The sequence below is a fragment of the Mus musculus genome, chromosome 4 (genome assembly GCF_000001635.26).
Source record: "Mus musculus strain C57BL/6J chromosome 4, GRCm38.p6 C57BL/6J".
NCBI classification, from domain to species: domain Eukaryota; kingdom Metazoa; phylum Chordata; class Mammalia; order Rodentia; family Muridae; genus Mus; species Mus musculus.
In genome coordinates, this window is record NC_000070.6 from 99,715,375 (window position 1) to 99,734,621 (window position 19,247).

Here is a 19,247-nt window from a genome sequence, read left to right on the forward strand (position 1 = left end):
CCGCCCCTCACAGGAATCCGTGGGCTAAGCAGCCGCTCAAGCTTTGGCCGTGGTCCCGGGAAAGAGGAGCAAGGGGCTTTCCACCTGCCCCTGACCTAACCCCAGCCGCCAGGCTTCTCGAATTCCAGGGCTTGCACCCCGCCTCCCGCAACGTGGCAGTCTAGCTCTCCCAGTCCCGCCCCTCCACGATGACTCCGCCCACCACTCCGCCCCCTCGCCTTACGGGCTCGCTCCCGTGAGCGCCGCTGGGAGCGCGCGTGCTCCTCGGGCTGTGAGTGCGCAGGCGCATTCGCTGGTTCTCTGCGGGCGCCAATTCTGGAGAGCAGAGGCTGGTAAGAGCCTGGGGTTGCCGAGGTCTGGAGGCGGCAGGCGTCGGGAGGTCCCGGCAGCCGGCTCGAGCGGGCTTCTCGGGGGCTTGTTGGGAGGTCTCGCCCATCCCCGAGATCCCCGGCGTGTGGCTGTCCTGCAGAAGTGACGCGGCCTGGCCGGATTGGCCTCGGCGACCCTGTCCCCGCCGTCCTGTGGGTCTGTCCCTCCCGAGGCTGATGTCCCGAGGGTACCTTAGCAGGAAAAAGAAGTCTGGGACTTGACGGTCTGGCCCCTTGTCGGGATGTGCCTGCTATCTGTGCGTGGCCTCCTGAGAAAGTTGCTGAGCTGCTCTTGCAGGTGGCACAGCAGTCGCCTGCTGTTTAAGGGGGAGATAGCCCGAATGGTGGCACTGGGAGGCAGAGGCAGGAGGATCTCAGGTTTCCAGGCCAGCCTGTTCTACATTGGAGAGTTTTAGGCTAGCCAGAGCAACACGGTGAGACCTCGTGTTTCACTGTGTTTCACACAGGACTTCCGAAAATGTAGTATCCCTCACTCTCTCCTCCCTTCTCCTGCCCACATTTGTCCACCCCGACTACCTTCTCTAGTCAAGTGGGTTCCTGCTTTCTGCCAACCGAACTCTAAGGATGGAAGGACATTGAAAGGACTAGAAATGATCTTTGCTCGCATAGCAATTTTGTTCTGAATAACAAGTGAATGGCATTTCCTCATAAGCTCGTTTGTTGGAATAACATGCTTGCAGAACCATACTGTACATAATTCTACTGGAACTTGTTGCTCATCACTCACCCAGGGAACGTATCTTTTTCTGTTTCTCAGTTCAAATAACAATATTCATTTCATCTCACAAGACCTCTCCAGAGAACCCCCCTCCTCATTAACCCTACCCCCTTAGGTAATTTTTGTTGTTGTTGTTTCTGTTGTTGATCTGTGGCTTTAAAAATGTATGGTTAAATACAATGCAGGGTGTTCTTTCAATTCTTTTTTTTTTTTTAATTTTTTATTAGGTATCGTCCTCATTTACATTTCCAATGCTATCCCAAAAGTCCCCCATACACTCACCCCCACTCCCCTCCCCACCCACTCCCCCTTTTTGGCCCTGGCGTTCCCCTGTACTGGGGCATATAAAGTTTGCAAGTCCAATGGGCCTCTCTTTCCAGTGATGGCCGACTAGGCCATCTTTTGATACATATGCAGCTAGAGTCAAGAGCTCCGGGGTACTGGTTAGTTCATAATGTTGTTCCACCTATAGGGTTGCAGATCCCTTTAGTTCCTTGGCTACTTTCTCTAGCTCAATTTATTTATTTTTTTTATTAATTTGTAGTACCATACATGTGTGCTGGCTAGTTTACTGTCAATTCGACAAGCTAGAGTAGGAAGCTTTAGTTGAAGAGAACTTCAACTAAAAAAAAAAAAAATGCTCCCGGGCTGGAGAGATGGCTCAGTGGTTAAGAGCACTGACTGCTCTTCTGAAGGTCCTGAGTTCAAATCCCAGCAACCACATGGTGGCTCATGACCATCTGTAATGAGATCTGACGCCCTCTTCGGGTGCATCTGAATACAGCTACAGTGTACTTAGATATAATAGTAAATAAACCTTAAAAAAAAAAAATGCTCCCACCAGGCTGGCTTATTGGCAAGACTGGTGCTTTTCTTTCTTTTTTAAAAAATAATTTTTTTTCAGACAGGGTTTTTCTGTGTAGCTCTGATTGTCCTGGAACTGGATTTATAGACCAGGTTGGCCTTGAACTTGGAGATTTGCTTGCCTCTGCCTCAAAAATGCTGGGATAGGAAGCATGCGTCACTATACCTGATTGCATTTTGATTGATGATTGATGTAAGAGGGCCTAGTTCATCAGAGAGGCTCTGTGAAAGTGCCAACATGTAGCAGGGAGACGCTGACTGAAATCTAAAAATTAGTCATTTATTCTGACTCTTAAAGATAGTTCTGGGGGGGGGGGCCTGAGGAAGTTAACAGTTAAGAGTGCTTGCTTCTGTTATAGAGGACCTGATTTCGATTCCCAGCCCCTGCCTCTAATTCTAGCTCCAGGCAGTTTGCCACCTCTGGCCTCTGAGGGCACCTGCACACTTGTGGACTTACACACACACACACAAAATTAAAAAAGAATCTTAAAGATTCCTATAAGTACAGACCTGTCATCCTAGTGCTTAGGATTCTGAGGCAGGAGAACCTAGAATAAGGTTGGTGACCAGCAACACAGTGAGATCCTGTCTCTACATCTAAAATACTATCATCAGCCAGGCCGTGTTTGGACTTGAAGAGGAAGTCCTTCCTGAGAAGGCCCTTTGTGTTTGGGCAGCTCTCATTTCCTTAGACTGCCTCCTCGGTGTTTATCTACTTATATTGATGTTGGGTATTGAACTCTGGACCTACCACTGGCCTGCACTCCTATCACGTTTTCTTGCCAACAATCAACGTGCCTGTTAAATGTGCCATCATTCACAGGCCCATGCAGAACTGAGGGTGTTAGTTATCCATTGCCTTCTTGTCAGTGAGCACACACTTGATTCTACCCCTCCCCTCACAGTTAAGTACAGTGCTTTGAATGTATTTGAATTTACAAATTTTTGTTAGGTCTGGAGTTAGATTTTCTCTATAGTTGCTAGAGAAAACTTTTTGGGCTTGAGTTTCATCTGTCGTGTAGCTGGTCTTCCACCATTGTGCGTTTGGCCAGCTGGGGCGGCGTGATACCTCTGAGGCTTCCTAGCTTTGGTACATTCATGATGCTGATAATTCAGCTTATCAAAAGGCTTGGGGTGTTTGTTTGTTTGTTTGTTTGTTTGTTTTAATTTTCCTGAAGAAGTACCTAGAAAACCAGATGATCTGGAACAGAGGACAGTTCATCTAACCCAGTCGTTATGGCTCTCAGTTTGCTGTCTGTCACCATGATAAGCACCATAACCATGGCCAACCTTAGGGAAATGTTATTTTATTTTGTAGATTATAGTGAGAACTGAGGGCCCCTTCTCTCTCCCTCCCCTAGCCCCTCTTCTTTTCCCATGGCAACTTCCCTGGCCTTGGTCCTTGGGGCCAGTGAACTCGTTCACCTGAGAGCAGCTTCCCAATAAACCTGCCTTTAAACAAAACAAAACGATCCCCAAGCCTTTGTCTGTTTTACCGTTAGACACATTGCACTGAGTTTTACAGAACGGCCCTTTGCTTGCAGTATATATCTCAATCCTGAGGGACAGGAGTCCTCTGTAGCTCTCCCAGTCCACTCCGCCAAAGCCTCCCCACATTTCTGATGTGTTCTTTGTTGGGGTGCTGTGCTGAGTTAAATCTTGGTTCTTCCTGTTTTTCTCCCTAGGCTACAAAGACATAATCAAGTTTTCACTGTTTTGAAGCACAGCATCGTTTACAATCCTCTCAAGCTCCTAATGGTGACATCGCTTTGAAGAAGGAGACCCGTGACTGACTTTGGAGCAAGCATGGAGAGCTGGCCGTGGATGGCAGTCGTGGTCTTACTAGGACTTACGGTGCGGTGGACGGTCTCTCTCAGTTCCTACTCAGGTAGGAACTACACTGATCCTGTCTCAGAGATTGGGGAGTAGTCCTACTTGACTGAAATTGAGGAATTTGAGTCTTTATTGTTATGATTAAGGAAATATATACATCTAATTATAATGAAAAAGTGTAAGAGGTAAATATACTGCCTGATACAGGAGACAAAAACGTCCTCTAGCTTGGAGGATGACAGACTGAGGTGTGATTATGTCTTGAGGTAGTCCTTGAAGATGGTCTCAGTCAAGGGCCTGTGTTTGCTGGTGGAGAAGCAGGTTACTAGACTGAGAAAGGGAATCGGTCACTGTTAGGTGTGATAATGTAGTTATATTTGAGGTACAAGGGTAACAGAAGGGACTGATGAAAGCACACCAGAGTGGACTTGAGATAAGATGTCTGATTTAAGGATTTGAGGGAAACCGAAGAAAATACAGCTACCACTATGTAATATTAGAGTGACCTTAAAGACTAAAAAAAATATATATATATATATTTTTTTAAAAAAAGGTCTTCAAAAGGAATAAAAGTGGGAGGAAAAAGTGAAAAATTGATTGTGTGTGTCTGTGGAGAAGTAGCCTGGGGAGAAAAAAGAACCAAGATGTAACTCAGCACAGCCATTTTTGGAAATAGCTGGAGTTTTGGTTTAACATTTATCTAGGCAATCTGGTTGTAGAATTTTCTGGTAATAAAAAAGATGGTGGGAAGAAGGTCAGAGGTAGAGAGGCAGAATAGAACGAGTAGCAAGTGCATGCTGAGCGGTGACTGGCACTGTACACTTCAGTATTTAACAGAACCACTGAAGATGGGAGATAGCCAAATGTCAAACGCAAGATGGGGCAGTCCTGAGGAGTGTGGACATTTAGCTCACACTGATCATTCGCCAGGACGATGCATCTGAACATAATTTGGAATAAGAAAGAAAGTGGGCTGGTGAGATAGCTCAAGCCACCTACATTTGGCTCCTGGCACCCACTTGGTGCTACTAACTGGCTGTGGCTCCATTTCCAGAGGATCCAGCATCCTCTCCTGGCCTCCGTAGGCACCAAGCACATGTGGTACACAGATATACATGCAGGCAAAACATCTATACATATCAAAAAAAATATAAAAGAACAATAAAAACCAAGACAACTATTAAATGACAACAGGGTTCAGATGTGGTCACTTGATTCCAGCCAGTATATTTACCTCTTACACTTTTGTGACTCTGCTTCCTGAGGCTTCTGAGGAAGAGGAGGCCCTGACCATTGTGACCCGAGTCATTGTGACAGCCCCCTCCATACATGCAAACATGGATGTTGATTTGTGCCAGAAACTTTTCTTCCACCCTGCCCCTCAGATGAATTTGTATTTTTGAGAAAGTTTAAAATTGCTTCATTGTACCTACTATCTTGAAACTCAGCAGATACTCAATAAATGATAATTAGATGTTCTTTTTAATAAAATAAAATTGCTTGAATGTTGTGCAGTAAAACATGGGCTCAAATTTTAATTATTTTACCTGTTAGTTGCCTAATCTTGGAGAAGTTATTTAACTTCTCTGAACGTTTATATAAGGCAGGAGTGTCAATAAATACTTCAGCAGGTTGCCTGAGGGATTAATGCAAATAATAAGTATGAGCTGTGTTCTCTATATAGGAAGAGTCAGCTCATGGTCATGCCTCACCTCTATCGATCATCACAGTAGATCATTTAACTTCAGATTTGGCCAGATGTGCTCACAACACCTGAAATCCTAGCACTCACTCAGGAGGTAGAGGCAGGAAGATCAGGAATTCAGGGCCAGCTTTGGCTATAGAGTGAGTTCAGAGCCAGCCTGGTTTATACGAGAGTTTGCCTAAAAAACAAACAAATAAACAACAACAACAACAACAAAACCTTCCAAATATTAGTTTGTTGTATAGCCAAAAAGAGGTCTTGGTATTTATTAAGGCTTTAATAATAATAAAGAATGATAAATAGTATATTTCCTAGAGAAGATATGCAAATATATATTACTTTTAAATTAAAGTGACTGGATTTGGAACAGTAGACATTTTCTAATTCAGATGAGAAAATCTTAGTATGTAACATTTTAGTATATTCTAAAAGATTTTACTAGGCAGAAAATGGTTGAGAAGAACATTCTGGTGGAAGAAAACATGAAACAAAGCAAGAAGAATTGAAGAATACAGAGTATGTGTGTGTGTGTCTGTGTGTGTGTGTGTGTGTGTGTGTGTGTGTGTGTGTTGAGACAAATGAGTCAGACTGATTGTGAGCGTAGAAAGGACATAAGATCATACTTGTTTTAAGAGTTAGTTCTAGAATCAACCTAGAATTTGGGTGAGGACAGGCAAATGGGATTATCTATGTGCAGTGGCCACAGCATGCTTACCAAGTTTATTACAAGTATTGTTTCATGGAGCTGGCTATGTGGTTCACGTCAACCACCAGGCAAACAAACGGAACAAAGGAGTTGTATAGGAGCCACGTAAGCCTCCTAGTTTCCTAACTATAGCAACAGAACTTAGCGGCTCCCTAAGGAGATGTGAAGTCAAAGAAACCCTTAAACCTGAGTATTTTGCTCTAGGTCTGGTAAGGAGTAGACAAGTTCAATCCCTGATGCCACATAAGCTAGGTAAGTTGGTGCATACCAATAGTCTCAGCTCTGGGGAGGTAGAAGCAGAAAGATCAGGAGTCCAAGGTCATTGTTGGTTATGCTGAGAGTTTACCAGAGCACTTCTTGCTTGATGGTCTTGTGACTTGCTTTAGGGAAAGGTTAGAGAGACCTGTCTGTGCCTGCTGTTTCTCGGATTCCTTCAGCTTAACATCTGCATTGTATCTCGGGCTGTACTCTGGGTAGCATGTCCAAATCCTTGTATAGAAATTCAGGTTAGCTTGCTTTAGTTTTACTGAATTAAACTTCCTTTGAAATGCATACACCATTTAGAAAACTACTTAAATACTCTATTGTACTTTAATTTCTTCTAAAATTGATCCCCATTTTGTTTTTAGTCTTGCTTTTCCATAGAACTAAGATACTGAATATTATCTGTTACATTAAATAAGCTATGGGGAATAGACAGCTTTTTATTTAGGATAGTTTGTTATTTCTCACAGAGATTTACACAGAGTGCCTCTTGCAGTCTACCTAAACAATTATAACAACGTTTGATTTTTGTTTGTCATCTCCCCTGACTCCAACCACAAATTATATTGGTAGCTAAGGAAAAAGTCATTTTAAAAAATCAGCTTTTGCAAAATATCATTTATTAAAAACCGTGACAGCATGAGATTTAGTTGGTTGGTTTCCTTTGGCTTAACCACTCCTGTTTGTGAACGGCTGTGTATTCTTACAGAGGTAAGAGAAGAAGTTCATAGGAAAATACAGTCCACTCTTCTCTGGGAACATTTAAAGCTCACTGTAAAGTGTGTGTTGCTGACAGGCTGCGTGTTTATATTTAATTACCATTTTGAATATGTTAGCATTTGCTAAAGTGAACCTTTTTAGTGCTCCTGGGGCTGACAGAGCTGGGGTCTGTGGGTGCGCATTGGTCGTCGGTGCGCTGTCTTTATATGGTTCTCGCTCCCCTTAACCACTGTGGAGGGAATCCTTTTGCCCTTCTGAGTGAAGCTCCCTCAGGCGCAGTTGGGCTGTCCTTCTGGGTTGCTTTGAGGGCACTTTAGCAGTTTTAAAAACTTAAGTACTAATTTCATAGCCAGTGTCAGCTGAATTTATTGAAGTAGGTCAGGCTCTGGGTAACAACTTGTTTCCCAACCCTGAAGAGAGTCGTTATCCGTTCTTCTGTTTGTTAGAGAGCAGTCATAAATTCTTCACATCGACTGCCCTGTTTCCAGAGTAGTTTTAGGACATCTAGATAGTTTGATTTTTTTTCTTTCTTTAGGTATAGGGAATTACCAAAATATTTTTTGAATTTATTATCCTAATGGCATTGAAAAAAGAAAAAGAAACCCTCTTTTTGTCTTCCCAAAGAAACTATATATTCAGTGGTTGTAGTCACTGAACTAGATTCACACACATCACACATGTAAAAAATGTAAATAACTGGTTGGAGAATTCTTTTCCTTTAAGAAATTACTAGGAGAAATTATTTTTCTCTTCCTGTTGCGTTTAATTGAGTCCATTTTAAGATTAGTACATGCCTACCATGACGCTTACTTTGATTTATGGAAAACAAAATTTTCTGTCTCCAGGAACTAACATTCATACTTGGCTTTCAATTAGGAAATAGCATGGCCATGTGACACACATGATATGGAAATGTACATATTGTGAGAAGTCACTAATTAACCGTTTATATTTTAGTTTGTAAGGGGAGGCTCATGGGGGATTTAGGATTTGAAATGATTTTGTGTGTACTTTGGGACAAGGCTTGTGTATCCTAGGCTGGACTAGTCTAGCCTGTGTTGTCCAGAGTGGCCTTGCAGTTGTGATCTTCCTGCCTTTCCACTCCTGTGTGCTGGGATTACGAGATGCACCACTGTGCCTAATTTGTTTTGAGACAGAGTCTCACTATGTACTCCTGGCTGGCCTGAAGTAGAGCAGGCTGATCTCAACCTCACAGAGATCTTTCTACCTCTTCTTCCCAAATAGAGGAATAAAGGTGTATGCTACATCCTTGCCCCATTCATCCTTAACTTCTGAAGTGATTCTTGTATTACACTCAACTCAACTTTTGTTTTTGGCACTAGGGATTGAACCTTGCACATGCTAGATATATCCATCCCCTAAGGTGATTGAAGAACTTATGTAGCATGTGAGTGTGAGTGCAGATGTGAGGACACCCCGAGGGAGGGAGTGGGTTCTCCCCTACTCCCTCATTAGGGCAGGGATGCGCTTACTGTTTCAGGCTAGCTGGCCCAAAGGCGTCTGGATGCTTCTCTCTACCTCCTCCCCTGCTTTAGAGATCCTGGGATTGCAGATGTGCACTACCATATTCAGCTTTTTATATGGGTTCCAGGGATCGAGTTCAGACCAGCAGGATTTAGTGGCAAGCACTTTAGCCGCAGAGCCCTCTCCCTGGTCCTCTGAGGTGGTTCTTGAAGTAGCATGTATGACCTGATAGAAGTCATAGGTAGAATAGAGAGTAAATAATGAACAGAAGTTTTAAAGTGCCAAACAGTAAAGGTGTTTGGGGGCAAGAGCCAATACATGGGCTTTATATTCAAACAGCCTTGGCATAACTAGTCTCCCACCACAGGTGGATGCTGCACATTCATTAAGTGAGAAAGGAAGGACTCACATTGGTTGAATGAAAAGCCTTGCGGTGTCACACTAACTACACCAGTGTCTTTGCTGTATCAGCTGTCACTGGGAGTCTGCCAGGTACTCCGAGAGGCACTAGGCGAACACGTCCTGAGGAGACAAAGTTGAGTAAACATTCTGAGAGACAGGGGAGTTGCATATGTACAAGTGGGTTTGAACTGTGGGTCATTTCTTGTGCCAGTTACTCATGTACATATTTATACACATGTATTTATAGTGTATAGAACTGTTAGTCTGCTTTCCCCATAATTTCAGATTGTCTCCTTAGAAATTCTACTACTGGTAGAATCTAGCCAACAAATGCAAACAACTTTACTAAATCTGGGTTAGATTTCAGTGAGCAGAGTCACATTATTCAGTGTGACATATCTTTTGACTAGGTTAGAAGCGTATATGGCTATTTTGATTTCTACCTTATTTGTTGACTTAAAAACCTATGACTCTATTGTACTTTTCTGGGCTTCCTCACTTTTCAGTGGTCAACTACTGGTCAAATAGGTGCTTACTGTTTGCTAGATGGAGATTTGTCATCTGTGTGGGCATGACAGGGTAGGAGTTAAGAATGTGCGTTTAGGGGCTGGAGAGATGGCTCAGCAGTTAAGAGCACAGGCTGCTCTGTCAGAGGACCCAGATTCAATTTCTAGCACCCACATGGCAGCTACAATCGTCTCTAACGCTAGTTCCAGGGGATCTGACACCATCACACAGACATACATTGAGGCATAACGCTGTTGCATATAAAATAAAAATAAACCATTAAAAATGTACTCCTAAAAAAAGATTAAAAATAGAGAACGTGTTCTAGAGCCAGCCTGCTGGCTGAGATCCAGAGCCTGCTTTTACTACTTAGAGACTGTTTCCCAGTCTTTTTTTTTTTTTTTGGTTTTTTCGAGACAGGATTTCTCTGTATAGCCCTGGCTGTCCTGGAACTCACTTTGTAGACCAGGCTGGCCTCGAACTCAGAAATCCACCTGCCTCTGCCTCCCAAGTGCTGGGATTAAAGGCGTGTGCCACCATGCCCGGCTATTTTCCCAGTCCCAAATTAGGGAAATAATAACACTTAGTTCATGGGGTCATTATATTTAGCACTAGACATACATGTTAGTTATTAAAGGCTTATTATCCCTTATTTATAACTTTTGAAGATAACAAATTACAAGCTTTTTTAAAAAAATCTATTTGCTTATTGTGTGTGCAGTGCTTGGTGTGTGGAAGTCAGGACAACTTAGTAATTGGTTCTCTCTTCCACCATGTGTGGTCTAGGGATTGACTTCAGGTTTGGTGGCAGATTGCTTTAGCTGCTGAGATATCTCATTGGCCTTTGAGTTTTTATATAAATCATTTGATAGTAGTCTGACCCTTATCAATAAGTACATAGCCTGTTTTTAATTCTGTGTTCAACCTTAAGTTTTTTATTTTCAGTTTGTAAAGGCAGATGTTTGTAGTTAATTTATCATACTTTTTTGAAGTATTTGCGTTGCTACTTTTCTTATTGCTGTGATGAAATACCTGACATGAAACCACATGTGTTTATCTGCCCTCCAGTTTGAGGGTTGGCAAGTCACTGTGGGGAAGGCACTGCGGCAGCAATGGGAACAGCCTGCTCAGGTTGAATCCCCATGGGGAAGAGAAGGGCCCTGGAGTAGGGTGTGGCTAGCAAGCCTCAAAGGTCCTGCCCCATTGACCCAGTTCCTCAAGTCTCTACCTCTGAAGGGTTCCACAGCCTTCGAAAACTGCTCCTCCAGCTGTGGACCAAGTGCTCAGCCATGCACGTTTCACATGCAAACCACTGTGTTGGTGGCAGTTTTTCTCCGAAAGTCCAAGTCAACCTGGTGGTTGGCAAGATGAATCATTGGGTAGAAGTGCTTGCATGCACGCTGTACAACTCGAGTCTCTGGATCCCATAAGGTGGCAAGAGATAGATACCTGCCTCTTGAGAGTCGTCCTCTGATTTCTACACATTACAACTCTGTATTCCTGATTGTTCTGGAACTCACTATGTAGACCAGGCTGGCTTTGAATTCATAAAGATTATCTAGCCTCTGCCTCCCCAGTGCTGAGATTAAAGCTGTGTGAGCAAATTAAAATTGACAAAACAAAACAAAACAAAAAAACCAATTGTGTATACCCTGTACTACTAATAAACTGAGTGGTGCTACAGTGGCCCTGCTTCCTGAGTGTCTGCTGTGCTAGGCTCTGTATTGGGTCTTCACCTATCTGGTATTTGCTCTAGCATGTGGTCACTTGGTAACTTGCAGTAGTGGATTCAGGCCTCATCGTTGACCTTGGTAACTCCTGCATTCCTTCTCTAGCTCATGTCCCACACAGTATGCTAAAAGTTCATTATTATTCTCTTTTGCTTTTCATTCTAGGTGCTGGAAAACCACCTATGTTTGGTGATTATGAAGCTCAGAGGCACTGGCAGGAAATTACCCTTAATTTACCAGTCAAACAGTGGTATGGATAATTTTGGTTTGGTTTTATTGTTTATTATAGTTAATATAGATTATATGATATTGTTTAAAAGAAAAACACAACTTTGTTCATCTCTTACATATTGGATCTCATCTTTGAAGTTTCACAGTCCTGAAAATTATCCATATACATACCCAGTTAGCTAGTTTTTGCTTTTAATCTAAAACTTCTAATTTTTAAACATCTTTAAATTCTATTTATTCTTATCACGTGTGATGATATGGGGGTTCACCCATGCCACAGTGTGCCTCTGGTGTCAGAGGACAGCTCTGTGGAGTTGGTCTTCTCCTTCCACATTTACATAGGTTCCAGGGATCAAATTCAGGATGTCAGGCTTTGTACAGCATTTTTACATATGAGACATCCTGCCACGCCCTAAACTACAAGTCTGATACAAGAACAATGTATGTCTTGAAAACCCCTCTGGATGGGTATAAGCTAAAAACAGCATCATGAGCAGACAGTATCTTTGCCGTTTCCTAATCTGTACCTTTTTCACTATAGCTTACTGTGATATCATCAGCTCTAGGTAACACAGAGAGGTCTTGGCAATGATAACTGGCTATGTGTGAGGCTGAAAGGAATACAAAGGAGCTTTGAATTTGTTTTCAACTGAAAATTTTACTTCTGTCCCTTTGGCCATCTCTGATTACACTGCACACTGGCACACTACAGACCCCAGTTACCATCTCTCGAAGGGAGGAATATTCGTTTGTCTCCTCTTACATGGTCTTGTTTCTGTGGTTCTGTCTGTAGTGTAAAGGAAAGGTCACTCTACCCATCAGTGGTTTCATGGTGTGGCTTGTATGGTCTCGTGCTTTATAGTACTGAGAACATCATAGAAATTGTTGTTATTCTCAACCACTAAAACATGGTCCCTAACCTTAGTTTCATATACACATCTACCTGGAGGAATCTTAGTGCTGTAGTATGAAGAGTGCAGGTCAGAGGTCAGACCCCAGCTCTGTCCATTGCTGCTGTGACCTTTGCAGATTTCTAACTTTCTCTTGTAGTTTTATCACTTGCAGAATGGAAGTGATCGGCTGCATACTTCACTGGTCAGTAAGGGCTTTATTAAGGCACTTCACACATGTGTGTTCTCACAACCCTTACCTCCCCCCTTTCCCTCTGCTGGTTCCCTTTCTCCCCAGCCAAGAGCCCCTTTCTGCTTTCATGCCTTACATATTCCACAGCCCTTTCTTTGAAAAGGAATCAAACATATTTTGTGTGTCTGTGTGTGGGCATGTGCACGATTGAGTCCAGAGGATGGTGTTGGATGCCTGGAGCTGGAGTCAGAGGCAGTTGTGAGCCTCTCAACGTGGGTACTGGGAACCACACTGTTCCTCTCCAGATCTCCAGCCTCCCTCCCATTCCTCCTGCCCCTCAAGATCTTTTCTCTTTTCATGCTCTCTTTCTAGTTTCTCTACCAGTATGAGAATTAAAATTAAGGACCCACATATGAGAGAAGATGGATCAGTAGCTGAGAGCTACATCCTGATACAGGCAGAGAGAGAACTGGGCCTGGCATGCACTTTTGAAACCTACGAGACCACCCTCAGTGACACACTTCCTCCAACAAGGCCACCGTCCTTCTGATCTTATCAGTTCCATTCCTGATGACTAAGTACTGGAATGTATGAGCCTCTGGGAGCCATTCTTAGAAACTTGCACTTGTGAGACAGGGCCTCCACCACTCTGCTGTCTTCTTTCATGCTTCTCTTTTCTTTTCTCCTTTTGGACAGTCCCACCTTGTAGTTGAGGCTGGCCTGGAGTGGTAATTCTGTTGTCTTACCATCCTGAGTAGCTGTGATTACTGGCCATGTGCCTATGAGCCTGACTCCCTTTCTTAGGAATTACTCTAAGATTGGGGAGCATAGTCCTTAACCTTGCCGTCTTCCCGGATGTGTGAGTGCATGTTCACAGCTTACTGTCATCTCAGCACCTCTTTCACTCATCATCTACAGTGAATCTCAAGGTGAAAGTAAATGAGAAGCAGCCTTTTCTTTACAAGCTAGACACCAAATCAAGTTGTTCTGATCAAAATGTGATCTTCAGATTACTTTATCTCCCATTGCTGAATCCATCCCAGTAGTTCAGTGGTTAATGGTAAGTTAGAACTCCTGCTAAGTACTTAGGTTTTGCCAGATGGTAACTTAACTTCACATGTTTAACTCAGTTGTTTAGCTTCGGTTGATCCACTCCACTGCTGCTGCTGTTCTTGGTGATCATCCCATAGTATTGGCATCTCCAATACACTGGGGTCTTCTACTGCAACTAGGCTTTACCAATAGCTTCTCATAGGCTCTCTTCATGGTGCCAAGCCTCAACTCCTTTACATGACCCCTTCAGTCCTGGACCTTCAATTGCCACTGAGGCTGCACCTTCACCAATGGCCTCTCACAGTGCCAAGCGTCAGGTGTTCTTGATCATGCCTTCAAAACTAGTACCACCTAGGTGACTCTTACAAATTACCAAGTACAGCTGCAGCATGAGTTACAACCACGGCTATCTTCTTTGTGCTCTCAGAAAACACTTCCCAGATTCCCCCTCAGTGAAGCTGTTCTCTTGACTAATTTCTTAGCTCCAGCTAACCAGCATCAGTTGTCTCAGTAGTCCCTTCTATTCTGGACTCTAAAGCCAGAGCCAGGTGGCCAAAGCTGCTTGCTGTAGCTGGAACATGGCCCCTTGTTCTGTGCATTACCACTAGCTTTCTGTTTTCCAACTCCTTCATTGCCTAAGCTTGGCTGCCCTGGAACTTGCTCTGTAGACTGACTTTGAACTCAGAGATGTGCATGCTTGTCTCCTAAGCACCAGGATTAAAGGTTTGGTCCACCAAGCCTGAATTAAAGTTTTTCTTCACCTAGAATTTGCTCTGTTCTAGGCTGGCCTTGAGCTCAAAGATCTGCCTGTCTTTGCCTCCTGGGATTAAAGGCTTGTACTACCGTGCCTTGACCTAAACTTAGCTGGGTGTGGTCTTGCTTCAAGGTCCCTTAATTCAATTTAATATCTTTGAACACAGGATTCAGTGCCATTTTACTTCCTGATGCCTCTTTAATACTCGAACCATATATTTTATATTTTTCCTTTCCCAGCTTGCTACGCTTGTTTAAAATGTTCTTTATGAGACTTAACCAGAGAACAAAATCTATGATGGGCGTTTCTGAGACTTCCTTTGTTAATGCAATTAATCTGAGTCTCTTCACCTTAGCCTCAGGCAGACTCTTTAGACAAGAGCAAAAAATAGCTACATTCGTCACCAAAATACCACAAAAACAGTTTCAAGGCCACATATTGAGATTCTCCACTGAAACCTCTTGGGCCAGGTCCACACAATTCAAATCACTCTCAGTTACAAAGTCTTCCATGGTCCTACTAGGACAGCACATTAAGCTCTTTTTAAAGCATTCCACTGCTTTCCAAATCCAAAGTCCCAAAATCTACATTTTTCCAAACAAAAGCATGGTCAGGCCTATCACACAATACCCCACTCCTGGTACCAACTTCTGTCTTAGTTTGGGTTTTACTACTATGAGCAGATACCATGACCAAGGCAACTCTTATAAAAACATTTAATTGGTGCTGGCTTACAAGTTCAGCAGTTCAGTCCATTATCATCAAGGCAGGAGCATGATAGTGTCCAGGCAGGCATAGTACAGCAGGAGCTGAGAGTTCTACATCTTCATCCAAAGGCAAACAGTGAAAGACCAGCTTCCAGGCAGTTTGCAAGAGGGTCTTAAAGCCACACTCACTGTGACATACCTACTCCAAGGCTACTCCTCCAAATAGTACCATTCCCTGGGCCAAACATTCAAAACACTACGGTGTACATAAATTGTTCCAGTGACTGAGAGTAAAGTGGATGGAAGAAGTTGCTTAGCTACAAAGGACACAACTAAGAAATATATTCATATAAACTTAATTTTCTTCTTAGAGGCACAGTGCCTTTTTTACAATTCCTTCACATCTTTAACTGGAGGTACCAGGCACCTTTATGGACTCTAGACCAGGTTTTCCCCATTGGTTCACGGACTCTTTTATGTAGAGGGACTGAGTTACATATGCTAGCTGAATTATTTACAAAGTCTTGATCAAGCCTGCTTATCCAGGAAGTCTTCCCCTTCCCATAAGCCATATCTTCATGTGTTTTTTTGAAACTGGCCTTCAGTTTTTTTAAGATTATTATTAAAAGTGCTGTTTTTCGATCTTGGTCCGGGACCCGCCGAACTTAGGAAATTAGTCTGAACAGGTGAGAGGGTGCGCCAGAGAACCTGACAGCTTCTGGAACAGGCGGAAGCACAGAGGCGCTGAGGCAGCACCCTGTGTGGGCCGGGGACAGCCGGCCACCTTCCGGACCAGAGGACAGGTGCCCACCCGGCTGGGGAGGCGGCCTAAGCCACAGCAGCAGCGGTCGCCATCTTGGTCCAGGACCCGCCGAACTTAGGAAATTAGTCTGAACAGGTGAGAGGGTGCGCCAGAGAACCTGACAGCTTCTGGAACAGGCAGAAGCACAGAGGCGCTGAGGCAGCACCCTGTGTGGGCCGGGGACAGCCGGCCACCTTCCGGACCGGAGGACAGGTGCCCACCCGGCTGGGGAGGCGACCTAAGCCACAGCAGCAGCGGTCGCCATCTTGGTCCGGGACCCGCCGAACTTAGGAAATTAGTCTGAACAGGTGAGAGGGTGCGCCAGAGAACCTGACAGCTTCTGGAACAGGCGGAAGCACAGAGGCGCTGAGGCAGCACCCTGTGTGGGCCGGGGACAGCCGGCCACCTTCCGGACCGGAGGACAGGTGCCCACCCGGCTGGGGAGGCGGCCTAAGCCACAGCAGCAGCGGTCGCCATCTTGGTCCCGGGACTCCAAGGAACTTAGGAATTTAGTCTGCTTAGGTGAGAGTCTGTACCACCTGGGAACTGCCAAAGCAACACAGTGTCTGAGAAAGGTCCTGTTTTGGGCCTTCTTCTTCGGCCAGGAGGAGGCCCAAATACAAGATATCTGCGCACCTTCCCTGTAAGAGAGCTTGCCAGCAGAGAGTGCTCTGAGCACTGAAACTCAGAGGAGAGAATCTGTCTCCCAGGTCTGCTGATAGACGGTAACAGAATCACCAGAAGAACAATCTCTAAACAGAGTCAACTATAACTACTAACTCCAGAGATTACCAGATGGCGAAAGGTAAACGGAGGAATCTTACTAACAGGAACCAAGACCACTCACCATCACCAGAACCCAGCACACCCACTTCGCCCAGTCCAGGGAACCCCAACACACCTGAGAACCTAGACCTAGATTTAAAAGCATATCTCATGATGATGGTAGAGGACATCAAGAAGGACTTTAATAAATCACTTAAAGAAATACAGGAGAACACTGCTAAAGAGTTACAAGTCCTTAAAGAAAAACAGGAAAACACAATCAAACAGGTAGAAGTCCTTACAGAAAAAGAGGAAAAAACATACAAACAGGTGATGGAAATGAACAAAACCATACTAGACCTAAAAAGGGAAGTAGACACAATAAAGAAAACTCAAAGCGAGGCAACACTAGAGATAGAAACCCTAGGAAAGAAATCTGGAACCATAGATTTGAGCATCAGCAACAGAATACAAGAGATGGAAGAGAGAATCTCAGGTGCAGAAGATTCCTTAGAGAACATCGGCACAACAATCAAAGAAAATGGAAAATGCAAAAAGATCCTAACTCAAAATATCCAGGAAATCCAGGACACAATAAGAAGACCAAACGTACGGATAATAGGAGTGGATGAGAATGAAGATTTTCAACTCAAAGGTCCAGCAAACATCTTCAACAAAATTATTGAAGAAAACTTCCCAAATCTAAAGAATGAGATGCATATGAACATACAAGAAGCCTACAGAACTCCAAATAGACTGGACCAGAAAAGAAATTCCTCCCGACACATAATAATCAGAACATCAAATGCACTAAATAAAGATAGAATACTAAAAGCAGTAAGGGAAAAAGGTCAAGTAACATATAAAGGCAAGCCTATCAGAATTACACCAGATTTTTCACCAGAGACTATGAAAGCCAGAAGAGCCTGGACAGATGTTATACAGACACTAAGAGAACACAAACTGCAGCCCAGGCTACTATACCCAGCCAAACTCTCAATTATCATAGAGGGAGAAACCAAAGTATTCCACGACAAAACCAAATTCACGCATTATCTCTCCACGAATCCAGCCCTTCAAAGGATAATAACAGAAAAAAACCAATACAAGAACGGGAACAACGCCCTAGAAAAAACAAGAAGGTAATCCCTCAACAAACCTAAAAGAAGACAGCCACAAGAACAGAATGCCACCTTTAACAACTAAAATAACAGGAAGCAACAATTACTTTTCCTTAATATCTCTTAACATCAATGGTCTCAACTCGCCAATAAAAAGACATAGACTAACAAACTGGCTACACAAACAAGACCCAACATTTTGCTGCTTACAGGAAACTCATCTCAGAGAAAAAGATAGACACTACCTCAGAATGAAAGGCTGGAAAACAATTTTCCAAGCAAATGGTATGAAGAAACAAGCAGGAGTAGCCATCCTAATATCTGATAAGATTGACTTCCAACCCAAAGTCATCAAAAAAGACAAGGAGGGACACTTCATTCTCATCAAAGGTAAAATCCTCCAAGAGGAACTCTCAATTCTGAATATCTATGCTCCAAATACAAGAGCAGGCACATTCACTAAAGAAACTTTAGTAAAGCTCAAAGCACACATTGCGCCTCACACAATAATAGTGGGAGACTTCAACACACCACTTTCACCAATGGACAGATCATGGAAACAGAAACTAAACAGGGACACACTGAAACTAACAGAAGTGATGAAACAAATGGATCTGACAGATATCTACAGAACATTTTATCCTAAAACAAAAGGATATACCTTCTTCTCAGCACCTCATGGTACCTTCTCCAAAATTGACCACATAATAGGTCACAAATCAGGCCTCAACAGATTCAAAAATATTGAAATTGTCCCATGTATCCTATCAGATCACCATGCACTAAGGCTGATCTTCAATAACAAAATAAATAACAGAAAGCCAACATTCACATGGAAACTGAACAACACTCTTCTCAATGATACCTTGGTCAAGGAAGGAATAAAGAAAGAAATTAAAGACTTTTTAGAGTTTAATGAAAATGAAGCCACAACGTACCCAAACCTTTGGGACACAATGAAAGCATTTCTAAGAGGGAAACTCATAGCTCTGAGTGCCTCCATGAAGAAACGGGAGAGAGCACATACTAGCAGCTTGACAACACATCTAAAAGCTCTAGAAAAAAAGGAAGCAAATTCACCCAAGAGGAGTAGACGGCAGGAAATAATCAAACTCAGGGGTGAAATCAACCAAGTGGAAACAAGAAGAACTATTCAAAGAATTAACCAAACGAGGAGTTGGTTCTTTGAGAAAATCAACAAGATAGATAAACCCTTAGCTACACTCACTAAAGGGCACAGGGACAAAATCCTAATTAACAAAATCAGAAATGAAAAGGGAGACATAACAACAGATCCTGAAGAAATCCAAAACACCATCAGATCCTTCTACAAAAGGCTATACTCAACAAAACTGGAAAACCTGGACGAAATGGACAAATTTCTGGACAGATACCAGGTACCAAAGTT

General features: G+C 43.3%; 1 protein-coding gene across 11 annotated transcripts in view; it reads left to right on the forward strand.

The window, feature by feature from the left end:
- The first annotated feature begins 221 nt into the window (after positions 1-221).
- The window catches only part of Alg6 (asparagine-linked glycosylation 6 (alpha-1,3,-glucosyltransferase)), a 47,865-nt gene continuing 28,839 nt past the window's right edge, over positions 222-19,247 (forward strand). For 6 of the 11 annotated variants that reach the window (XM_017320257.1, XM_030253605.1, XM_006503155.1 and 3 more), the window contains exons 1-3: positions 225-332; positions 3,657-3,859; positions 11,489-11,573. Coding sequence is in view for 8 of the 11 variants with exons in the window: in XM_006503155.1 (XP_006503218.1) it covers positions 3,778-3,859; positions 11,489-11,573 (167 nt within the window). In the remaining 3 variants the exon portion in view is untranslated. Of the gene's footprint in view, positions 333-3,656; positions 3,860-11,488; positions 11,574-19,247 lie in introns of those variants that run through there. The other 5 variants (XM_006503158.2, XM_006503161.2, XM_017320256.2 and 2 more) reach the window with 3 other exon arrangements.